General features: G+C 40.1%; 1 protein-coding gene across 3 annotated transcripts in view; it reads left to right on the top strand.

Moving 5' to 3' along the window:
- Positions 1–22,324: 22,324 nt before the first annotated feature.
- The window catches only part of CNOT6L (CCR4-NOT transcription complex subunit 6 like), a 98,801-nt gene continuing 95,843 nt past the window's right edge, over positions 22,325–25,282 (top strand). Inside the window, exon 1 of one of the 3 annotated variants that reach the window (XM_037051013.1) lies at positions 22,325–22,400. Coding sequence is in view for 2 of the 3 variants with exons in the window: in XM_037051010.1 (XP_036906905.1) it covers positions 22,682–22,686 (5 nt within the window). In the remaining variant the exon portion in view is untranslated. Of the gene's footprint in view, positions 22,401–22,583; positions 22,758–25,282 lie in introns of those variants that run through there. The other 2 variants (XM_037051010.1, XM_037051009.1) reach the window with 2 other exon arrangements.

The following is a 25,282-nucleotide window of genomic DNA, read 5'->3' as shown; positions in this document are numbered from 1 at the left end:
TAATACAAATAATTCCAGAGTGTAAAGTAAAAATGGAAGTCTCCAGTAACCTCATTCCTTTGGAGTAACCACTATTAAAACGTTTATTCATCCAGATTTTTTTCTATGCACTAAATTATAATAGGTGACCCAAGAAAACAGAAATTTCCAAAGTACTGGGAAATCTGACTGTGAAACCTCTTCTATAATTGATGAAAGCTCAAGAGAGTCTTCAGTTACCCAAAGATTGCCAACGGCGTACCGCCGACAGTGCATGCCTCCCTCAGCTGATCAGTGGTCGGTTGTGCTTCTTTGACACAGCAGCATCTGGGTAGCCCGGTATGGAGAACATACCTATCCAACTCCTTCCTAGTCCTGTTAATGTCCATAAAAGTAAGAGTTGAAAACTTCAAATCACAGTATCAAATTTTGGTCATCACCCTTCACAAAGCTTAAGCACACCCTGCTCATGATTCCTAGACTTGAACTTCATGACATCACATGTTGGGTATCACCAGCAGGGAGGCCCTTAATATCCTCCATTTCCCAGCTAGTACTCTTATTCTATTGATGTTTAAATTTTAAGAGACCCTCATAATTCTGGCCAAACATGCATGTAAAAAACAGGTTAATACTTGTTTCTTCAAGGAGTATTATTGAACACCTGCCTTATGTCAATGAACATTTAAGAAGTAATACACTGAGAGGCCATCAAGGCCAAAATTCTCATCATATAGGTAAGAAAATTAAGGTCCAAGAGGTGAAGAGAGTTTTCCAAAGTTACACAGCCAGCTGGTTAAGAGGAGTCAACTCAGGACCTGTGTCTGTATCCAGGTTAGGGGACCACAGCAGGGAAGGAAGCTTCTAGGAGATGTACGCTCCCCAAGAAAACAGAACAAAAGATAACATTTTAAGATAAATATACAAGATGTAGCATGATTAAGAATTTAATAATCCTTTACAATTTCCAAATTACTACTGAGAGAAAACACTCTATATGCTCATGAACTGCTCATAAGATGTTTTAGATCAAAAGATTTTCAACAGGCAGAACAAAATCTGTGCAAAATTCTGGGAGTACATGAAGGGCCTGTGGCATCAATTAAGCATCTTGGATCAGGCTCTCTTCTAAATTATATAAAGGAGTAAATTGATGCGGAGGTATTTCTATTCCAATGCTCTCTTTATGGCACATTTTAGTTTGCAGATACATAATCTTCGGAATAAAAATATAATAGAAGAAGAGCTGATAGTGATTTTAATCTGCATCTAAATCGAACTTACTGAATTTCCTTACCTGATTTTGGCATTGTTGTACTCCCTGAGTGACAAATTTCCAATTCACAAATACCCAGGATATAAAATAGACTGTTAGACAACTATAATATTTACAAAATAAACTTTCAGAAAGAAAATATTTTTGTTAGTTGGGGTCTGGTCTTATACGAAAGGCATTAAAAGAGCTTTCAAAATTTCTTTCTTTTTATTGTTGTCTTATTACAGGTGTGCCAATCCCCCTCCCAGTTGCTCTGCCTTGCCCTCCCACCCCCCCCACTCCCACAGCCAACCCCCACCCTGCTGCCCATGCCCATGGGTCATTCATACTCGTTCTTTAAGTAGACTCCTCCCTTTCTTTCCTCCCTTAACCTCCTCCCCCATCCCCTAATTTTTTTCTGATTTTCAGTTTGCCTTTCAGTTAGGCAGGCGTATGAGACTTGTGCACTTATGAGATTTACAAGATTCAGTCTTACGGGATTTAGGCATACTCGTATGTGAGACTAGTAAAGGCTTTTGAAAGAAATACATTATAAAGTCTTTAATTTTTTTCTTCATTTTTAGTTTGTCATTTCCATCTAATCCTTTTATTAGAAAATTATCTCTGATAAAGGGTTAATATCCAAAATATAGAAAGAATTCATATAACTCAAAAGAAAAACCCCAACAATTCAATTTAAAAGTGGGCAGAGGGTTTGAATAAATATTATTTCTCAAAGAAAAAAAAACAGATGGCCAACAGGTACAAAAAAAGGGGCTCAACATCACTACTTATAAGGGAAATGCAAATGAAATACACAATAAGGTATCACCCCACATCTATTAGAATGGCTATTACCAAAAAGATGAGAAATCAACACGTGTTGGTGAGGATGTGGAGAAAAGAAACCTCTTACAAAACAAACAAGCAAGCAAAATATAACTGGAGACATTGAAATTAAGAACAATCTGACAGTAACCAGAGGGGAGGTGGAAGGGGATAATGGGGGGGGGGGGCGGGAGGGAAGGGTTTTCAGGAACATCCATAAAGGACACATGGACAAAACCAAATGGGGGTGGAAGCAGGGGATGGAGGTGGAAATGGCTGTGGTGGGGGGGGGAGTGGTGGGGGATAAATGCAGACAACTGTGCTTGAACATAAAATTACTTCTTTTAAAAAAGAAAACTCTTGTGCAGTGCTAGTGGGAATGTCAATTGGTACAGCCACTATGGGAAACAATAAGGAGATTCCTCAAAACATTAAAAACACAACCACCACATGATCCAGCAATTCCACTTGTAGGCATTAATTTATCTGAAGGAAATGAAAACACTAGCTCGACAAGCTATCTGCACAGCCATATCGTTGCAGCACTATTTAAAACATACGAGATACAGAGACAACCTGTGTGTTCATCAATGGATGAACGGATAAAGTGGTGGTACATAGATACAATATACAGTGAGGTATTAGCCACAAAAACAAAGGAAATCTTACCACTTACGACAACATGGATGGACTTGGAAGGCATTATATTAAGTGAGATAAGTCAGATAGAGAAAGACAAATAACATATGAACTCACTTAGATTCTTAAGTGGAATCTAAGAAGAAGAAAAAAACAACTAAGCTCACAGATAGAGAACAGAGTAGTGGGTGCCAGGGGCAGGGATCTGGCGGAACGGGTAAAGGTAAAGGTGGTCAAATGGGTAAAGAGCGGAACGGGTAAAGGTGGTCAAATGGGTAAAGATGGTACAAACTTTCAATTATAAAATAAGTGCTGGGGTGTGATATACAGTATGGTGATTATAGTTAATAACACAGTATCATATATTTAACAGTTGCTAAGAGAGTAGATTTCAAAAGTTCTTATAAGAAAACAATATATATATATATATATAGATATAGATATATATAACTATATGCAGTGATGAATGTTAACTCGTTTTACTGTGCTTATCATACACATATATAAATACATACAATTATGTTGGATACCTAAAACTAACACAATGTTATATATAAACTATTTCACAATATAAAATCTCTGATGATTTCTATTTGTTTACCCTGACTTTATATGGTAAAAAGTTCAGTCCTACTAGATAACCACTTAATTAATCTATACTCATTTTCTACATAAAGGGTTTAGTGAATAATATTTCTACAGTAAAGGTTGTGGTTTAGAAATTTCAAGATAATTAGAACCACATTTAAATGTAAATACCAAAAATAGCCTGATGAAATAATGTATATCATGAAGAGGCAGAAGGACTATGTCCTGAAGGTAAGACTGCCTAAATGTGACCCTGTATCTGCCACACATAGGCAGATCTTCTAGATTCGGAGATGCCTTTTGGCAACTCCGAGTTTTTTATTTTTATCTGCTAAAAATGATAAGTGTAACTCTGATTTCTTCAAAATGGTGTTGTTGAAAAGATCAAATAGGTTGATTACACATCCAAAAGTTTTATAAAGTGCTATAGAAAATCAGAAATACAGTATTAAGATATTTGAAAAAAAATGCAAAGTAATTTTCATTTTTTTTGTTTCATCCAAACTGGAGTAAACTGGAGATGCTTATATTAACAATTTATGTATATATATATATATATATATATAGCCTTAATTTATTTTATTGAACCTTTGACACACAACCCAAATTTCAGATAACTATATTTATTGTCTCATCTGGTTTTGATAAGGCAATATTGTTTATAGGATAGCATGCATATGTCCACCCCATTAAGAATTTTAATCAGGACTCTGGCCAAAATGGAGGAGTAGACAGATATATTTTGCTTCCTCACACAACCAAAAGAAGGACAGCAACCAATTTGAAAATAGAAAACAACCAGAACTGCCAGAAAATCAAACTGTATGGAAGTCCAAAACCCAAGGAGTTAAAGAAGAAACATTCATCCAGGCCAGTAGAGGGGGCAGAGTAAGGCAGCTGGGGTGTGGGGGGAAGAAGACATGTGGCAAGTTGGTGATGGGCAGACCAGGCAGTCCCACCTTCACATGCGGATAAGCTGGGAGGAAAAACTGGGGACTGACAGACTGCATAACCCAGGGTTCCAGCATGGGAGACTAAAGCCTCAAAAACCTCTGGCAGTAAAAATCTGTGGGGGGTTTAGCATTGGGGGAAACTCCCAGCCTCACAAGAGAGTTTGTTGGAGAGAACCACAGGGTCCTAGAACATACACAAACCCACCCACCTAAGAATCAGCACCAGAAGGGCCCAATTTGCTTGTGGGTAGCAGGGGAAGTAACTGAAAGGGGGACAAGAGGCAAGCAAGTGGCATTGTTCCCTCTCTGACCCCTTCCCCACATACAGCGCCAGAATCACAGACGTGAGTTGCTCTGCCCTGGTGAATAAATAAGGCTCCGCCCTTTACAATGTAACAGGCAAGCTGAGAAGAAATATGGCTGAAATGAAAGAATAGATTAAAACTCCAGAAAAAGAAAAAGTGATGAGGAGACACCCAACCTATCAGACGCGGAGTTCAAAACACTGGTAATCAAGGAATAAGAAGCATAATTGGTAGGTACAAAATAGACAGGGGGAGGTGAAGAAAAGTATAGGAAATGCAGAAGCTAAAGAACTTATATGTATACCCCACAGACATGAACTAAGGAGGAGGGGCAATGCAATAGAGTGGGTGGGTACAGGGTGGAGGGGGATAAAGGGGAGAAAAAAATGGGATAAATGAAATACAACAAAATACAACAAAAATACACTTTAAAATAAAATATAATAAGAAAAACAAATATTGATCATCTGGGTTTGAGGAAAAATATTTTTCTCTCCATAAGAACTATTATAAAGTCACTATCATATGAAGAGGTGATCAAATGGTATGCAAACACAAAAGACAATAAAGTGCCATAAGGCTATTTCAGCAAGTTAATTTACAAAAATACTATGTTGTTTGAATTTTATAATACTTGTGGTATTTCTAGTTTGTGACTTTTCTCATTCTAGATAAACATTCTGCTTTATACTTTAAAAAAATAATTTTAATTCTAGCCAGTGTATCTCAGTTGGTTGGAGCATCGTCCCGTACCAAAATGCTGCAGGTTCAAATTTGTCAGGGTGCATACCCAGCTTGTGGATTCCATCCCTGGTTGGATCTTATATAATTCCTGGTCTGGGTGTGCACAGGGGGCAACCAATCAATGTTTCTCTCTCACATCAATGTTGCTCTCTCTCCCTTCCTCTCTTCCATCCTTTCTTTCCAAAAAGCAATTTAAAGAAATGTCCTTGACAATGCCAGTGAAGCTACCGTTAAAGCACAACCGTTGTCGCTCCTCCCGCTACCGGTCTCAACGTGATCAGCACCGGACAGGTCCACTACTCCAGAGAGCACCTGGGCAGGACCCGGCCGGCGTCCCGGCGCTTCTCTTTTGTGCTTCTCCTGCCTCCTCTAAAGTGCCTGTGCATAGACCCAGGGGCATGGGCGAAAACAGAAGGGAGGCGGGCAGACTTAGCTCAGGACTGAGTTGCACAGCCGCCACGCTCCAGGAGCTGAGTACACCCACAGCCGGGACTCCACTCCAGGTACGTGGAGGAGAGCCCAGCAAGATGACAAGAGACCTGATGCCCTGAAAACCTCTCTGAAAGGAAGGGTGCTTACGGTCGGGTGCTGGAGCAGAACCAAAGGTCACCTGGGCAGGTACACCACATCTGCGGGTCGCCTTCGAGTGCCCAGAAAGACAGGTGGGTTCGCAGACACGCCCCCTGAAAGGTTAGGTTGATCGTTCTTCGTGGAACGTGGGTGTACATGGTGCTCACCATAAAAGTCTTTCAACTTTTATCTCTTTGAAACGTTTCATAATAAAATGTAGGAGAAAAAAAAAGAAATGTCCTCAGGTGAAGATTAAAAAAATAATTTCAATCAGCTTCCTAATACGTGTTATGGTGGGTGTATGGGAAAAGGCACATTAGATACATATTTTTTACTTTACTAGTAAAACATTTACGAAATATCTTCTGGGGGAAAATACAGAGAGGGTTATTCTACCAAAATTTAGGGTGGCCATCTTCAAGGAAGATAAAGCACAAGTGTTCTTAAGGGAGGGAGAAATTGAAAATGCTTACACAAAGAGAGAAGCTAGCTCTGGCTGGTGTAGCTCAGTGGATTGAGCTCGGGCTGGGGAACCAGACGATCGCAGTTCGATTCCCAGTCAGGGCACATGCCTGGGTTTCAGGCCAGTTCCCAGCAAGGGACTCAGGAGAGGCAACCATACATTGATACTTCTCTCCTTCTCTCCTTCCCTTCCACTCTAAAGATAAAAAAAATCTTAAGCTAGGAGGCTTCAAACATCCCAAAGGTTACGTGTTAAAGAGATATTTATGTCCATGTCTATCTCCACCACTAGATTTTTAGCATCTTTAAAGCAAGATGCTATATCTTATTCATACTAGTGTCTCCCCGAGTAACTAAGTTCCTTGTTCATAGAAGGTACTCAGTGGGTATTGAGTTGAATTTCAATAAAAGATACCTGTATTATACCAGCAGGCTATGAAACAGTGCTGGGAATGAAGTAAGACAAATCTCAGTAAGTATATACTGGCTTATTTATTCATTCTACAAATTCTTAGTGAGCACCATGTTCTGGGAAAGCTCTGAAGAGAGAGCAATGGGCCATGTGTTAAGTTTGTTTTTCTTTACAAGAATATGATCCACATCTTCCAAGTTTAGAGTTAGAAAAGTTTCTTGATAATCAGGAGATAGTTGGACCACATGGCCCTGCCCTTCCCCCCTAACTTTCCCTAGCCATCGGGATGTTTAAATTTAAAGTGATTGACACTGAGACAACTGTACTGGGATAGGGGACTGGAGGAGGTGCAGATCCTCCTTTTGGCACTACCCCTGCTTCCTGTAATGCAGGTAAAATAGCTTATTTAAGATTGGGAGATAACAAAATGTAAATAAATGTAAATAATAGCATGCATTTGAATAATCTGGGTTGAAGTTATACCTTGTCCCCAAAGCACATGTGCTGCGGGGGAGTGGGAAGGGAAGAAAATGATAAACCAAAGAGGTGGAGGTAGAAGAGGGTATAAGGGTATAAGGGGACTAAATGGTAATGAAAAAATACAATACAAATAAATTATTTAAAAAACCCCAAAGAAATCTTAGTTATGTTCTTCTTTCTTGGCTCTCCATACCATATGGTAGATCATGGAAATCATCTAGTTATCTTTCATAGTTATTATTCAATAGTACATTTTTAAACATTCTGACTTGACCTTTGGAAATCCAATCTCATTTTCTATCTATTTTGGGCCTACCCACTCAGTAAAACTTTCCTGTCTGACGACTAGCCTCTTTCCTTGGCAGTTATCAACAAGAAAGACCTCGTGCTACAGGCTGCATGAGCTGAAAATTCTCACAAGACGTACACACATATAGTAACTGAATAGGTGAGAAAGTTAGTCTATACCATGACAGTACTATACTCCCCAGTTTCTTCCCTTATTTCCTAAATAGGGAAATGGGCTCTTTATCTATTACAATAGTAAGAATGATATAAAACAAAATTTGTTAGTTGTGTCTAGCAAACCAAGTTCCATATTTATATCACACAGGGGGAAAAACACCCCTGTGTATACACAAGTTCAAAATTTGGCTCTAAGTACTCTGTGAAGGGAAGGGAGTCGTGGTGGAAAGACAGAATAGAAAGACAAACTACTCTTTTCAAACATCTTGAATGTGCTAGAATAGTTTTAGCAAAACTCACAAATATCTCATTGGGTCTTCACAACAACCCTATGAATTCAGCTCATTTATAGATGTGGAGACAAAACACAAAGGACCTAAGTGAGGAAGTCAGTTCATGTTTAGCTTATAATTATTGTGCTGCATTGGATTGAGCTCAGCTTAATGTAGTCACTCAATGGATTTACTGTGAATTAACTATGTACTAGCATAAGAATCCATCATAGAAGAAACAAATTACTTCCACTCTAGTAATGGATAAAAAACCCAGTCCACTCATGAGGACATCTTTCATATCCACTGAAATTATATTTTCAGATGATAACAGTAGGGTAAATGCACCCATCCAGTGGTTTTAACAAGTGAGTGTCTGGTGAGGAAAAAAAGGTGATAAACATGTAATAGTGTACTACTCAACATGTTCGTTCAGGTTAAAAATTCTCAAGCTGTTTAAAAATTGAATTTGCTCAGTTATATTGAGTCATTCATTCAGAGACAGCCTGAGGGCTAGCACATTAATTAGAACCAATTGTAGCAGATCCAAATCTAACACAGATCTCCACTTTAAAAGGCAGGGGGAGGACGGAGTGGGGAAGAGCTTCTTGTTCACAGAAAAGAATTGTTTCAGAAAGATGAAAAAGAAAAGACAAGTATGAGGGGAAGTTGCATCAGAAGTAGGAAAAGAATGGAATAGAAAACAAATGATTGCATGGGCTTGAACATCAGTAACACCTGGATTTGGATCCTGATTCCCTTGAAGTAAGTTATTTGACATCTTTAAGCCTCAGGTTTATCATTTATAAAATGGGGGGAAATAATACTACCACTTATGGTGATTGTAAATGTTAAATAAGAAAATACAAATAAAATGTCAATGGGACCTTGGGAGCTCTTAGTAAGTGGTTCCTATTATAATTATTAAGTGATTTAAAGAGACTGCATCCTTGAATTTAGTGAATAGTTATTAATCCAATAGTGCCATATTAATTTAATGAAAGGCTAAGCAATCTTTAAAATGTATTTTACAACAGTGGTTCTTAACTAGTGTGTCCCCATTCATGGATGGGGGGGGTGCATTTTGAGAGATTACAGGGAAGGTGTTTGTACATCACAGTCATGCCAGTAGGAGTGGGAAGTGATATTCGAGATTAGTGGGCAGGGGCTGGGGATGCTAGAAATTCTAGAATTCTCAGGGAAGTCCTGCACATAAAAACATGCACATGCTCTACTGTTCTATAGCATTTTGATAAAAGAATTTGTGTTTATTTCAGTTGGAGAATTATAGAAGTATATTGTTTGAGTTCCCAGGAATCAGATAAGAAATGAAATATGAATTCTAATTCTGGATTTATTATTTAAGTGAAGTTATTTTACTTTTATTAGTCTGTTTATCTGAAAAACATAAGGCTTAAGATACAGTGTTATTAACACAAGATTTACAGCTTTCTGGTTCTCTAATTCTAAATCAAGACTGCTGATTATTGGTTCAGGCAATGCTTCCCCAAGGGTGCTTCATGGAGCACTGATAAATTAGGACTTAGGTCCCCAACCCCCACCCATAAACCAGTACCAGTCTGACGCCTGTTTGGAAGCAGGTCTGGAGTGAAGCTCGCCTGAGCTCCGCCTCCTGTCGCCCAGCTCCCCACATCCATTCACAGCAGACAAGCTGCTCCCCCCACCTCATGCCAAAAAAGTTGGGGATGCCTGGGTCAGGACATTTATGGGTATAAGAAAATGGGGTTCTGTGGCCAATGTACCTGAGGGAAAAACTGGGTTAAATGAAATTAAACATGTTTCTATAGGTAAGACATTTCAATTTCCTTGCTAATCTTAAGAGTACTGTGAATTTTCAAGAGAAATATAGGGGATAGTATTTTTTTTTTTGTATATAAAGACCACAAAATGTCCTCCTCTCGCTATATCCTGAAAATCTCATGAAAGTAGCTTTCTGCATAGTAGGTGTTGGGACACAATAATTTAAGATGATGTACATTAATACAGTGTTTTAGAAAAGCTTATATATTTTTGAAGGGCTGAATCCCCACAGTTAATTTTCAGGCATTATAACAAGCAGTGGAGAAAACAGTTCTGCATAGCAATTTTCTTAAATCACATCATATGGTGGAATCCTAACTTGTAAGTTCAGGTTGACAGAAAGGAGGAACTGAAAGGTTAACAAAAGAACACAAATTAAAATGTGTACTGAGCATGAATCATTTCAGAACTACAGAGTGAAGGAGAGGTTCTTTTCACAGCAAAAGATTGCTGTGTTTCATCAATGCTGTCCAAAAAAAACCCATGTTTGGTTGACTAAATCAACATAATTAATTTTGAAAGATGTTTTTATTTTTTTGCCTGTATTTTTACAGTGCAAATTCATTAATAAATAGCTATTAAGAACAGCAACAACAACATATATGACCTCCAAGGAAATGAGCATTTCCCTGTGATTTAACAGGCTGCATGTGAGCCAAGGTATAGGACAAAAGCCATATTTTGCTGGGTCTTGATTTTACCACTGAATGCTGAACCTCCAGTCTCCTGCAAAATGCTTCTTCCCCTCTCTCCTTAGAAAAGCAGCTTGGTACAGAGACAGAAGGAATGTAATATTACATATGGAAAATAAATAGGAAGAAAGATGATTGAAATATTAGAAATACTACGTTTTCTTGATTATTTGGGGGAGATTAGGCCACCAATATGGGTGGGCTAAAAAGTAGAGTAAAATTCTAGAAAGAGCACAAATAACATTGTTCCTGTTGCAGAAAAGAGCATAATTTCTTTAATGATTATTTTAAAGGTCAGTTAGTAGAAGTTCACTAAATTTGTTTTGTGTGGGTATGTCAGCAGTTGGTACTAGTTTTGAAAAAACTAAATGTTTGACATTTAAAGTTATTTTAGATTATACAAATCTCACATTTCAAAATGTAAATTATTTAATGAGTAGAATATCTGTTGAAAATTTTTATCATCTAATTTATTTGCGCTACCATACAGTGTGTTTCCGGGCCAGTTTCCTGCAGAGGATGGTTTATGAAAACTAATTTTAATAACATACCAAGTAAAACTTAATCTACTATCAAAATAAAAACTAAGCTATAGTCAGATAACGTATTCTAAAACCAGTTAAGGCTTAATAAACACATAAAGTCCTTAAAGGCATAAACAATACCGAAGTGTAACTTTTACCAAACACTTCTTAAGTCTTTACACCCACAACTCATTATCACTCTAATCCAAGGTTTAAATTCAGGACATTTATTGTGAGTCAACCCAGTATTATGTCTTCTGATAGCAGGCAACGTGATAGGTAGAATGTACTCCTGATGTATTCTAGCCAAAAATGTATGATTTGAATCCAGCAAACTTTTAGATATAACATCCGGTTTACAGAAAACACAGGGGACTGTAGAACAAACTAAATGATAACACGAGGAAGCAAGTAAACAAACCCAGAAGTGTGACATTCTCTGGATCAATTGTTCTGGTTTCTTCAGCAAGATGGGATCATAAAGTAAAACTATGGTGCTAGATGAACAGGGTCTCATCCATATTAATCATATGTGTTGTGTGGTCCTAAATGGGAGGCTTGCTCAAACCAGCTTTAAAAGGCATTTTTGTCTCATTAAGGAATTTTCAAAACTACATTCTGTGTTAGGTAAAATAAACATTTACTAAAATAGATAGGTAGACATCATCAGCTGATAAATGGCAAGTTACAAGACAGAATATATAGTATGAGTTCATTTAGTTTTAAAAAATACACAGAGAACCAGAAAAAATACACCATTAGATGTTAATGGTGGATATATGTTTTTATTTTTGCTTGCCTGTATTTTCTACAATGTAAATTTATTAATAAGGGCCTGTTAATAACAACAACAAAATATATGACCTTCAAGGAAGTGACAGTGTCCCTGTGACTTACCAGGCTGCATATTAGCAAGGGTATATGACAAAACCCAAGTTCTGCCAGGTCTTGAGTCTACGAGTGAATCCTCCAGTCTCCTGCAAAATGCTTCCACCCCATGCCATTCCTACCCTGCTACTTCTCCACCAGTCACATATTTCTGGGATTTTTTTGCAAGTTGAGAGTAAGTACTTCTTGTCTCCTAAAGACAGAAAGGAAAAAAGACTTCAGCTTCTCACCATACCCTGGGAGGTGCTGGATAAAATTCTTTCTCTGTTGGGCCCCTTACTCACTAGAGCCTCAGGAGGCAGAAGTAGCCAACCTGATGGGCTCTAGAGCTTGACACTTACTGAAGCACAATTTACTGATGGGTAGGTTGCTGGGTCGCAAGTGCAACTCTACACTTTTTCCCCCACACCAGATGGAATAGACTGTGTGTCTAGTTCCAGTATGTTAGCTGAGTATCAGCATGTTAGCAGGACCTCATTAGTGCCTCCCATCATGAGGCCATGGCCTGCCACCCTCTCTCTGTTTCACCTGTGGCTGCCTGTCCACCATTCTCTCTCTTGCTGTTTAAGCTCCTGACAGGTGATGGGATCAGTCAGTCAACAGCAATCTTCATTTCTGTGGGAGAGAATCCCTCACTTTGACCTCAGTCCTGTAGCTAGTTCAACAGTCTCTTCAGCAGTGTGGACATATTTTTAGAGGTTATATGTCCTTTGTTAATAGGGAAAAATTCCAGGAAGATGTACTTGGTTTCTGAAAGAAACATAAAAGTTTTTCAAATAGAAAATTTACAGCACATGAAATATCAGTTCCTTACAAGACTTTACAAAAATTATGGTACAATACACGCTTTTAGAGTAACATACCAGATAGTGAAATCTTGGTAAAATGTACTATGTATTGCTACCTCTTTGCTTTTTTAGGCACCCCTTCTACTTCTCTATTAAATGTGTCGATATTTTAATTAAAAGGCAGATAATAAAAATAAAAACAAAATAAATCCAAATGTTGAATGTCTATATTTTTTGCAAATTTGGAATTTCATGGAAATTTCTTATCTGAAAAATCATCCTCATAGCAACTAACCATAACTTTACTAACAGAGTCACAATCTCTAGCTCATTCTTGTGACACAGAATTGCAAGTTGCCGTGAAAAACAAGGAACTAGAAGAACAAAAGCATATCCTTCCTCAATGCTTTTAGCATGAGAACACAGTGACGTCTGGTGTTTTTGCTGGAGCAGTTATGTGTGTCAACCTGTGTACTAGCATATATTCTTCTTCTGTCCACCAAAAGATTGGTCAGGTAAAAACATTAGTTTAATTTACCAGACAATTATAAATCCTGCACTATAAAGGAAGGAAGAAAAAGAGTAAGGCTGGTGGATACGTTAGTTCTGGGAAACAGATTAGGTTGTGTTATCAGAAAACAAGGCATTTTATTTGATAATGAAGAAATCCATTACAGGTAGAGAGCCAAAAGAGATATGCTTTTGACCAGTTATTTGTCTTATTGTAACAACAGAATTACAAAACCTAAAGTAATATATAATTATCTTTGTTATTATTTTCCATAATATTTTCACTTGATTATGTTCATCTTTAAGTTGTTTGAAGTATGTAATATCCTGTTTTTATTCCTCTATTTTTGATAGATCAGGAAGCTGAGAAATGAAGATCCTGGCAAACTGCCAACGGTAGCAGAACTAATGACAGAGTTGGTCACGGAACACATCATTCCTGCCTCCTCATGCAATAAGAACAGATCTGTGTATTTCCACAGTTTTTAAAGCTAGATCACCCTAGTTTGTAAAGAGATTACTTGAACTACACACATGCTTTGAGTATTTTCTAGTTATGTCTTTTCCTTATGTCAATGTATTTTATTTTTATGATTTTTTTTACTTCTGATAAAATCTCACAGAAAAAAGCACAGTAGCTGCTCTTTGAAGGTAGCTTTGAAAATTTTATAACATTAATATAAATCAGCAGAAACCCATGCCCTATATTTATTTATTTAGACAAGAAAAATTGTCACCTATTGTCAGACTTAACATTTAGTATTTCATTTGTTTTCATGCCAACCCTGCAAGTACGTACATATTATACTTATGTTTCAAAAGAAGTGAAGCAATTTGCCTGGGGTCATGTAGCTACTGGCAGAGCCAGAATTTGTATCCAGATCTGTCTTACTCCCAAAGCAACAGGATTTCTACTCCACCAGTTTACATGTCCTTCTCTCAAAGTGCTGTGGGTGCTCAGATGGGAAGAAAAATATATCTGATTGGGAGAGGGACCAAGTAAGGCTCCAGGAAAGAAGGAGCATTTGAGCTAGTGCTTGGAAGTGTGCTTGTTTTGATCATGTGGGAATGGAAGGTTGAGAAGTGGAAACCAAGAACAGTATGAATAAATGGACAGAGAGGGAAAGTCAGTACATGTAGAGAGGACAAGTTTGGATGGAATCTAGGGTGAATGAAAAAGAAATGTGTTACATTAGCAAGGTGTTTGAGGTTATAGAGATCCTTGAAAAAAAGGCAGTGAGAGCCTTTACTAACTACCAGTGGCCTGAAAATAGAGGTATGAACATAACACACACTCCTAAAATTTCAATGGTATCTGGATAAGTAGAATGATTCTCTTCTTAAGAGGAATTCCCCCGCCTTTAATTTATAAAGAGTAAGGAAACCCTTCTACTCAATGACTCTGAATTTAAATGCAGATGGTGCTTTGTATATCAAAAACAAACTCTACTGACCTTTCATTAAGATAGACATAGATAGATAGAGATATTAAATATTGGTTTCTAAAATCAGGCCATGGAAATTTTATTGGAAGTGTCTTGCTTTAATTTAGATAAACATAATTATAAGTTTACCTTGCCATAGTAAAACTTTTAGTCATGAAGCTCAAACTGGGTAAATGAGGAAGATGGTGACAGACTAGCACGGAGAGAACCCAGCTCCCGGGCATCTGGTAGAAGCTCAAACTGTAAGACTCATCAGCCACCTGATGTTGAAGAACTGTATCTATGCTGCACCTGTACTGAGGCTGCCCACTAGTTTATTTACTGTGGCAGTGTGTTTAACTAAAACATTATTTCCCAGCTTCCCTTTCAGCTGGCTGTGTCCTGTCATTAAGTACTTGCCAACGAAATCTAAGTAAATATTTTTTTTTGCATGGGCCTTCCAGGAAAGTGCTTAGTGGTGATTTTTGTTCTGCCAGGAAAATGGATGTGATAGCTGGAATCCCAATGGCCATAATATCTCTGCTAACCTCTTTGGTGCCTTTGAACAGAATAGAAAGCACACTGATCCTTGCAGATGAACTAGAAAAAGTTCCTCCTCTGTGTAGATGCAATACATCACACTATACAGACCTCATTCACTTCTTGGTCTGGTGCCTTTGCAGTAAACAAACTGCACAACCATATGAGGTGGCCCTGACAGCCATACTGGACCATGAGGCAGGAAAGGAAGGCATGTTCTACAGATAGCAAAGCTAAAGAGAGAAGGAGACAGGTCCCTTTTGACCGTGGATGTGCCGTCACAGCCCTTGAATGGGCTACTTCCAGACTTCTTTTGCATGAGGAAAAAAATTTTTGTTTGTCACTTATTTCTGATTTCTTTCACTAGCAGCTAATTGCTAGTAAATTAAGAACACATGTCATGTTTTGAGAAGTGCTACTATTAATTACTTAATTAAACAAATGTTCCTTGAGCGTTATGTATCAGATACTCTGTAATATGCCAATAAAGACAGATAACAATCTAGGATGTGAAAGACACATGGGTACTTACAAAGATAATTACAGTATACTGTAATATGGTTGTTCAGTCTCCATATTGCACAAAGGCATGCATGTGGCTAAGAGCTGAGTAGGGGATGTGCTTTGACAGATTGCATTCACCAGAAGGAGATACCTTTCTTGTATACCATCATAAATGGATGCCCCTTTTTAAAGACTAAAATTCAGCCAATAATAATGCCTTATTGTTGCTTAGGTCAGTAATTTCCAAACTTATTTTAGCAATAGCGAGCTGTCTTTGAAAGAACTGTCATGAAGAAACATATATTTGTCTGGATGTTTGGTTTTAGTGGTCTAACTCAAATTAGTTTAAATATACAAAAGAATTTACTAATTTATTTATACTTATAATGGAGGTAGGCACAGTGGGCTAAGGAAATAAACAGTAGGGCTCATAAGGAAGGCTTCATAAAGGAAGTGATCCTTCAGCTAAAACTTGATGGGTGACTTCAAGGAGTAGACAAAATGAAAAACAGCATACTATGCTGAAGAAAGAGCAGGTATGAAGATACCTAAAAGAGAGCATGTCCTGTTTCAGAAATGAGGAGAGAGAAAGGCTGGTAGATAAGTGGCTACAGGTGGGGGTGGCAGGAGAGATAGCTTACTAAGAGATATACATGTTTGTGAAATTAGGTTTTAGTTTACAAATTATAGGGAGTCACTGAAAGGTTTTAAAGAAAAGAGTAATATGAATAGCATATGTTTTAGGAGGATGTTGGGATTATACTTTATCCCAGGGATACATGTATAGACAACATGCAAGAGCTCATGCAAAATGGGACAGGCTGACTTAAGAGAGCAGTACATTGAAATGGAGGGAATCAATTAATGAAAATATTTAGTAGATCAAACTGTTGGATTACAGTGAGGATGGTTAAGGATGATTCCTAGGACTCTACACTGGGTGATCATTTGTATGATTGCATGACCATTAGTATGGTGGTACAATTTTTAATGAGAGAGGGTCACACAAGCTCAGGAATAGACAATCGGCACAGTTTAAGATATACTGATCTTGAAATATGTGCAGACCGACTCTAGGTGGACATACTCAGGAGGAAATCGACAACATAGATCTGAATGTGTGGTAAGAACTCTGAATAAGAGGTGCAGATTTGGGAGTAGTAACTGTAAAGATGTACAAGCATACCTTGGAGATATTGAGAATTTAATTCAAAATGACTTCAATAAAGTGAGTATCACAATAAAGCAAGTTGTAATCTCTTGCTGGTGGAGGATCTTTCCTTCAATTTGTAAAAAATGCAATGCCTGTGAAATGCAATAAAGCGGAACAGAATCAAATGAGGCATGCCTATAGTTAAAATTTGTATAGCTGGCTGTCTAAGATTCAAAGAGTGTGTTTGGAACCAATATGAAAAAAAGTGAGAGGCGCAAAAGGAAGAGAGGTCTATTATGGCCTTCATGCTGCCAAATATCTTCCCACTAAGCAGTCAGTGTCTGATAATGCCATTATTGTGATTTATTCCTTTAGGTTAAGGTTGTATCTCTTAAGTAATTGCTTCTTAAAAATACCTTCGGGACAAATTAAATAGACAACAGAGTAGTTTAATAAAGAGAAAAAACTGAGCTAGGTATCCAGAGATCAATTTCTACCACTGACGTAGCCACTGACTGCCTGCATGATGTTCTACAAGTCACCTTGCCTTAGGTTCCTCCTATGCAAAATGAGGAAGTAAGAACAAGTGACCTTCAATGTTTGGTAGACTGCGATTCAACCAATAATACTGTGTCACTGTACTCTAGTTCAGTGATTTTTCAAATGTACTTAGCAGCAGTTAGTATTCTTTGAAAGAACTTTCCTACAGAAACACAATGTGTTAGGATGTGTTGGTTGCTGAGGTCTAACTCAAGTTAGTTTATACGTAGAAGAAAATTTACTAGTTAATACATACTATGTGAAAAGGTGCAGCTGGACCCCATGGATGGCTGGAACCTGAGACTGGTGCATCACAATGACTTGCTCTCTAGACTTCTCACCTCTGTGTGATGGCTTTATTCTACACAGGGTAGTATGGGGCCAGTCTCAAGACTTTCCTTTTCCTTCCTTCTTGTCTCAGACTACCATTATGATGGAATAGCCTTTCCCCCCTTTTTCCCTGAAAACATTCTGGGAATGCTTGCTTTGGCTTGAGTCGTATTGCCCACCCTGCAGTCAAGAAGTTGAGGGACTCTCATGAGCTGTACTTGGCACTAGAATCACATGTTTATAGTACAGGCAGAAATAGTTTCCCAAAAGAAAAGGAGTTATTGTTCACAGAAAAATGAAAGTTACCAGGCAGACAGATGGTCAACATGTAAAACAGCTAAAACAGAAGCTTTTCAACTTAGGTCCCACCTCTATGGTCCCCTTTGAGTATCCTAGGTGGCTTCTGAAGCAGACCTTTGAAGATCCCACAAGGATCCTTGGAATATAGCATGAAAGTAATGGATTCTATTGATTGATTAGCATGCCAGGTACCTGCAAGTCCTTGACAAACGAAAGCACTAGATATTTACTGAGGGTAGTGGTGTGTCTACCTAGCAGAAAATTCCTGATGTGGATGGAGTTGGGGTGGGCATTCTGAATATTCAGGGATCAAGAGGATTGAGACAGAGAGTGTAGAAAGAGTAGGCAGGAGAGCAAGATGAACTTTGCGTACTTAGAGAAACAATAATTTGAGAAAATTGTTATTTCTCAATTCTCAATCTCATTTTATCTAAGGCTAACATATCATATAGCACACTATTAATAATGGTGGGAAATGTCCTTATTTACATAAGACAGTGGGATGGCCCTTGATGTCATCCACAGTCATTCCAGAGAAAGGAACAGAGGGTAACAGAGTTGATGGACCTGGAAAGGGACTGAGGCAATGAGTGAAGCCACTTTTCCTGAACAAATGTACCCATGGTAGGTGGTACCTCCAAAATGTTAGAAATAAAGTAATGGGGATATAGGGAGAGAGGGAAAGAGGAATAAGGTGAATAAAATATGAGAAGATAAAGAGGAATGTAGTTAGGTAAAATGTAGAATATATAGCCTTGCCAGTAGTCTGGGACATAAAAATTCAAGATCATTTTGATTAATACTTGTTTAAAAGTTGTACTAATGAATGTTAGGTAAATTACATTCAATTATTTTACCAGTTATACCTTACCAAATAATTTAAACGTGATACTTTTTTGGAAAAGTTATATAGCTACTAATAAAAAAATGTATAATGAAATCAGTAAAATCAAATTTAATTCTTTATCAAATAGTAATAATGTTCTTAAAATTTTTAAATCCTGCTTTTTGAGCAAGTTTTTCAAAGTAATTTCAGAAAACAAAGGAACATAATTACAAGGGATATTATAGATCCAGCTACCTGTGTTATCTATAGGAAAAACACAAAGAGATTACATTTACTCAGATCAAATATTAATTGCTAATTTGGAAAAGACACAGGTCATTAGAACATGAAGTACTTTTTTTTAGTGCAGAAGAAATCAACCAATTTTGTAATATAAATAAACATAACTGTTGCTTCAGAAAAAACTGTGTCTACACAGCAGTGCTATTAAACCAATTTTATCAAAAGGTTTTACCTAAGCCAGAAGTTTTCACTTGTATAAATCGCTTCTTTAAAGATATTTTCTTATTGTGTTCTTACTTTTAATCTTAATTAAAAATTGTAATCCCTGATAAACATGAAAAATTCCTATGAAATATGAAAAGCAGGTTAAAATGTTGTTGTAAACATTGATCTACCATAAAATTGCTTTGTAAAATGGCTTAAGTGTTACTCTTCAGTTGGAATGTCTTTTGAACTGGACTCTTAGAGGAGCGAGGTTGTTTTTACATCAGTGAAGGTTTCTCAGTATTTTCATAGTGCCAAAAAACTATTTGAAATTATTATTTCTCAATTCTCAATCTCATTGCAAATGAGTAAAACAAAAATCTATTTTTGGATAATATAATATGTAAAAGTATTGCTTTCCTTTTGTTTCTAGTGAGTCAATTTGTTTGCTATGTATTGCACAGAGCACATTCCTGAGAGATTAACTTTAACCTCATTCAATTGACCTTTTTATAATAAAATCCTCTATGCTTAACTCTGAATGTCACAATTACAATTATTCAATGGATTGTGATTCAATTAATATTTAAAACTTAAAGGCCAACAATGAACATCCCCTATACAAATCTGAACTTCAGGACCAGCAAACATCACCATTTAATTAGTCCTTCTTTAACATCCACAAAGGCTCTCCCCTCCTTCCCTCTTTCCTCACTACTGCAAGTCAGCCTGTGAACATGTCAGGAATCGCTCCAGTGAAAATGCCAGTACTATCAGCCTTATCCTCCTGGGCATTGTTGTGACTATTAATTGTGTGCTACTTTTCATACTTTCAATTCTGGTTTGTCCTGTGAGAATTTCCTGTTTATGTATCTGCTTCCCCTATGACTGTGAGCTACTGAAGAATAGGGACTACTTATGCTTATTTTTGTATCTCTGATGTATATAGTACATGTATATAGTACATGTCTGGTGTATATAGTACACCCTCCATACAAGTCTGCTGTATAGGAATAGCTAGGAATCTATATAGCTATAGGTATTAGAAGAAGCTTAAATCTCTGAGAATACGCCATCATCTGATATTTACTTCCCTCTTTTTTTCAACATTTGGTAGTAGTTCTCCTTGAGAAACAGTGTTTGTCTGCCAAGGAGAAATGCTGTGGCAAGATGCTATTGAGGCAGGTTTACCATTCTGGGTTCCTGAAGTGACTTGTTTGGCCTTGTTGGTTACAATGCCTAAGATAATTATTCATTATATGGCAGTTTAGACTCAAGATAGTTGAGAACGAATGGGGCTTTTTCCAAGTTTAAGATCATTTTGATGCCTATTACAGAAGCTAGTATGGGAGTGGTGTTGCTAGGGAGAGAAACAGAAACTTAACACAGGTGGAAGACAAAACAGCCTGAGGTCTGCTAAGCCGTTAAGGGGCTTCTTTGCTCATTCACTCACGCTTCCTGGTAACAAAGATGAAAGTGGTGAAATTGTTCTTCTGCAATGATGGACTCTTTTAATAACTGATCAGTTTTGGCTAAACGGTGATTTGCATTTTTACCGCACCATTTTCTCCAGGAGTTTAAATTGCGATTTTTTGATTCAATAATAGGGCCTAAGAGTAACTGCAACCAACACAACGTGCTTAGTGTGCTGAACACCCCTCTATGAAAAAAAAACTGAACACTGCTAATATGTCCGTGACCAGCACTGGTAAGTACACAAGCCTGGAGCATGCATTGAGAAACAGATTGTGCAAAATTGCAACAGCAGTATTCTGTTTCTAGAGCTGGCATGATTTTTTTTTTTTTTGGACTGCTGGTTGTAACAGCTGAATGGGACTGACTCACAAAAACAAAATTAAGCCCCAGAAACTTAAAATGTCAAGGCCACATTCATCAAATAAACATTAATATTTCTAGTTTACAATTTGATGTTTTCTTTCTGCAGCCAAAGAAACATGATTATATCGCGAGAAGGGAGAATGACAAAATTGGACGTGATTATCGCAGAGCGTCACAGGTTCTTTTATTTACCTTTCGCTGTACAACCTACAGACATTACACATTTAAAAAACCCACTGAAGATGTCAGGAAACATTTCTTTCGCTCACTTCATCTCACCTGGCATCTCAGTCACCGAGACCAACGCTCAGCTTCTCTGTCAGCTTCTGGCGAACGTGCAGTAAACAGCGCCGAGTCCACGCACGAACGCAGGGGAGGCGGCTCGTCAGTCTCTCTCTCCCCGCACCATGCATTTGTGGATGTCGGTTTTTTAACATCCTACCAGCCTTCCCAGCTCAGCTCGACACTCAAGAAAAGAGTAAGAAAACAGTAAAAGTAAAGGAGAAAATAGTAAGAACCTTAGGCCGCCGCACGCGCACGCGCACAGAATCAAATCAGGCGCCCAGAAGGCGTGGCCGAGGTGGGGCGATGGAGCTCCGCCTTCCTCCATTCGCCCCACCCCTCCGCTCAGGGGAGTGACTGACTCCCGCCAGGCCCTCCACGTCAATCAACCCTTCTTCTCTCACTCCCTGCACCTTGTTATTAATCTCAATACGGATATCGCGCGGACGCCTCTCCCCCGGCCCTCGGGGGTGTGAACGTGTGTGAGAGCAAAGGCACCGAAAGCTGGCGTTTCTGTGTAGCAGCCTCGGCCCCGGCAGCAGCAAGCGCAGCAGCAACCCCCGCAGCGGCGGCAGCCTCAGCGCCAGGAGGCCAAGGCCAAGGCCAGGCTTTGAGCGGCTCTCCTAGTAGTAGCCGCGGCTCCGGCGGCTGCGGGGACACAGTTTCCTCCGACGGTGGCCTTCTTCTCGGCAGCCGCGGGACCTCTCTTGCGCGCCCAGGGTCACCGTTCCCGAAGCCCGGCAGCGCGGCCCTCGTCCCCCTCCCCGCCCCCGTCCGTCTCCTTCTAGCTCCCATCAGCAGCCCTCCTCACCGCTGCCTCTGCGGTTCTTCAGGCGGCTCGGCCCGGCCCGCCCGGCCCGCCCGCCCCGCGTCCCCTCCGGCCGGTGCCTCTTTCCCCCGGCGGGCTGCCTGCATGTCTTTGCTGCCCTCAGCCCCGCCGCCACCGCCGCCACCGCCTCCCCCGCCGCCGCAGCACCAGCACCAGCCGCCCCGCCGCCGCCGCCGTCGCCGCCGCCCGGACCCCGGCGCGCTGAATGCAGGTGAGGAGAGGGCGCAGGCCCTCCGGGCCCCCGGGCCCCCGCGCTCTGCGCTCCCGGGAGCCCCAGCCGGTTTCCGGACCCTGCCGGCCGCGGCGGCTGCCCTCTGGGGCGGGAGGGAGCGAGGCCCGCCCGTGGGTGTTTGTGTTTGCGTCTGCGGCCGCGGCCCCGGAGGGGAAGCATCTGTGGGGGCCTGGAGCGCGCGCGCGCGCGCGTGTTTGTGTGTGTTTTCCCCTGCCGCGGGGAAATGGCTGCTGTTGCTCCTCCTGGGCCAGAAGAAGAGAATGAGGTAGAGTGTTTTCGTACCTCCGGGTAGGATCGAGAGTGTTGGGAAGAGGAGCTCGTCCCCGGGGAGATGAGGTGGGAGAAGGACTACCGTGTGTGTGGGTTGCGAGCTGGGACTTTGGCGGGCGGGGAGGCGGCCGTGAGGAGCCGACTGCTAGTGGGTGTGTGTCGGGTGCGGGGCTGCCCGCGTCTCCGTCGAGGTTCCGGGTGTGGGTGTTGGGGTTGAGGGGCTTCCTCGCTCAGGGCCCGGGACTCTGGGGATCCGTGTGTCCCGGACCCTCAAGCGGCGTGTCCCTCCCCCTTTGTGGCCCGATTCCGGAGCCTCGCAGCGGAGAGCTGCGGGGCGGGATCCGGGCCCGGGCGGGTGCGTGAGTGTGCGGTACACTCCCGGCAGCCCGGCCCGAAGAGCTGCGGGTCGGGGCCGCGCCGCCGTCCTCGCGACCGCGGCAGGAAGCGCGCCGGCCTGCAGCGCGGCCTAACCGCCTCGGCGCCGGCCCGCCCGCCGGCCTCCCGGGACGCCTGGCCGCGCGGGCCCGAGGCGCCGTCTCCGGCCTGGGCAGGTGAGGTCGGAGGCGGGACGCTCGGATGGATGTCGCCTCCGCCGCCTGCGCGTCTCCAGAGAAGAGACGGAGGCGCAGTTTGCTGTCCAAACTGCAGGCTCCCCCCAGCCTCGCCGGCGGTGGGACCTGAGGGAAAGTGAATCAGAGCAGTAAATCTCGGGGATTCGCGGGGTCGAGATCCCTTTCCATTCTTTTCTTAGGGCTGCGTGGAGGGACTAATGCACATTTTTATTTTTTGTTGCAAATACTTTGTGTTGGTAGCATGTATGCGTTTTTTTTTAAGATAAAGATTTTCTTGGAGGGGCGAGGGAAGAAATGGAGGCTGGCCTCCCGGTCTTGTGGTGTCGGTGAGATTGGATCGATTATGTGCCTTTGAAATTGTTTCATCCTGCCTCCTAGGGGGAAAGGCGTGTACTCGCCGAGTTTAGGCCTGTGAGGAAGGGGAAGTTCCTGGAGCTGTCATCCTCCGTAACTCCGCCAACCGTTTAGCTTAGGCTCTTTAGATGGATTTGTGTGCTGGCAGTTTAGCTGAGCTGTTTGTACACATTGGGAGCACAGCACTACCTCTTAGGAGATACTACTTTATTACCTGTAGTTATCTTAATTGCCAATCCAGATAGTTGTGCACAAACACACTTTCCTTCAGTCTTCAAAACCTACATCAAGCAGCCTCTATTGTCTACTCAGAGTACTCCCAAAAAGCTATTTTGAGAGTAGTCTAAGTAAAACGCAACTCTAAAGAGAAATCTGCCAGGAGGGAACAATGCATTTCAGAATTAAATACAATTGGTATTTGGCTAGTTATTTGCTGATTTCCTTTTTCTACCACAAACACCCTCTTTCTCTTTGCATCTATTTTAGCTCATCTAGCTAAAACCCTCGGGATATCATGATGTAGATTCGACCCTTGCAGGCCATGCTCTGTATAATAGCCAGAGATTGGTCCTTTCTGAATCCAGTCTCACAAAGAAATGTTCCATGCTGTTCACTACGAAGTGGGGGTAAGAATGAGTGGCATGGGGAGGGGGTGGTGGAGAGCTGTTTTCTGTGACCACTACTGGAAAAACAACACACAGTTGAGTAGAACAACGATTTGTTTTACAGACCTCAGAACTCTGCCTGCGCCATTTTTCTTAGCTATTTCACCTTAGGCAAGGCACTTACTGTCTATAAGCCTCTGTTTTCTCATCTGCAAGAAGGATAATACACTTAGAGTAAAGTTGTCTGAGGATAGAATGAGGAAGCTATGTTTGGCATATAGTAAATAGATGCATAGATAAATATTAGTTCCTCCTTTTGCAGACTTGATTGGGCATTGAAAAACGTAAGTACAAATACCCATTTAATTACTGAGAGCAATGTCAATGTATCTAAGTTAAAAATCAAAGCAATGAAACATTTTCCAGTCCTTTGATATGCATAAAGTATATGTAAACAACTTTTCAAAATGTGTTTTTAGAATTCTTTTTTTCTAGAAATGACTGTCATTGAAATACCTAGTGTACTATTTTATAAAGACTAAATAGTCATACTTAATATTTTTTCATATTTTCAAATAGGCCATTCTTCGTTATTCTTTTTATGAGTTCTTTTTATGTTGCACTGGAAAAAATAAAGCTATATGTATCACATACATGTTCCAAAGCAATCAAGCATTAAAAAGGATCAAAGAACTAGAGTTTACTTTATCTGTATAGGTCCACAGAGTGTAAGTGCCACAAAAATTTCTGTGTCATTTGTTTAGTTTATGTTGACTGGTTCTGGTAAAAAAAACCTCATGGAATATTTTCCTGAATGGAATAAAAATATCTTCTATAACTTTTGATTAATTTTCCATTTTTATTACTCTGCGTGGAGTAGTACAGTAAATTGCTGTCCACTTAATTTTAATTGTGGAAAAAACAGTGACACAGAGTTAAAGAAAAAGGCAACACAGGTTAAATAAATGATTTTATTTTATTTATTTGTTTATTTATTTATTTTAGTGAAGGCAAGGTGAAGAGAATATGGGAGAAGTTTTATTGGTTTAAGTTTGCAGTA

Source organism: Sturnira hondurensis, unplaced genomic scaffold (genome assembly GCF_014824575.4).
Source record: "Sturnira hondurensis isolate 20B ecotype Veracruz unplaced genomic scaffold, ASM1482457v3 Scaffold0007036, whole genome shotgun sequence".
Classification (NCBI taxonomy): Eukaryota; Metazoa; Chordata; class Mammalia; order Chiroptera; family Phyllostomidae; genus Sturnira; species Sturnira hondurensis.
This window is presented reverse-complemented; position numbering and strand designations above follow the sequence as displayed.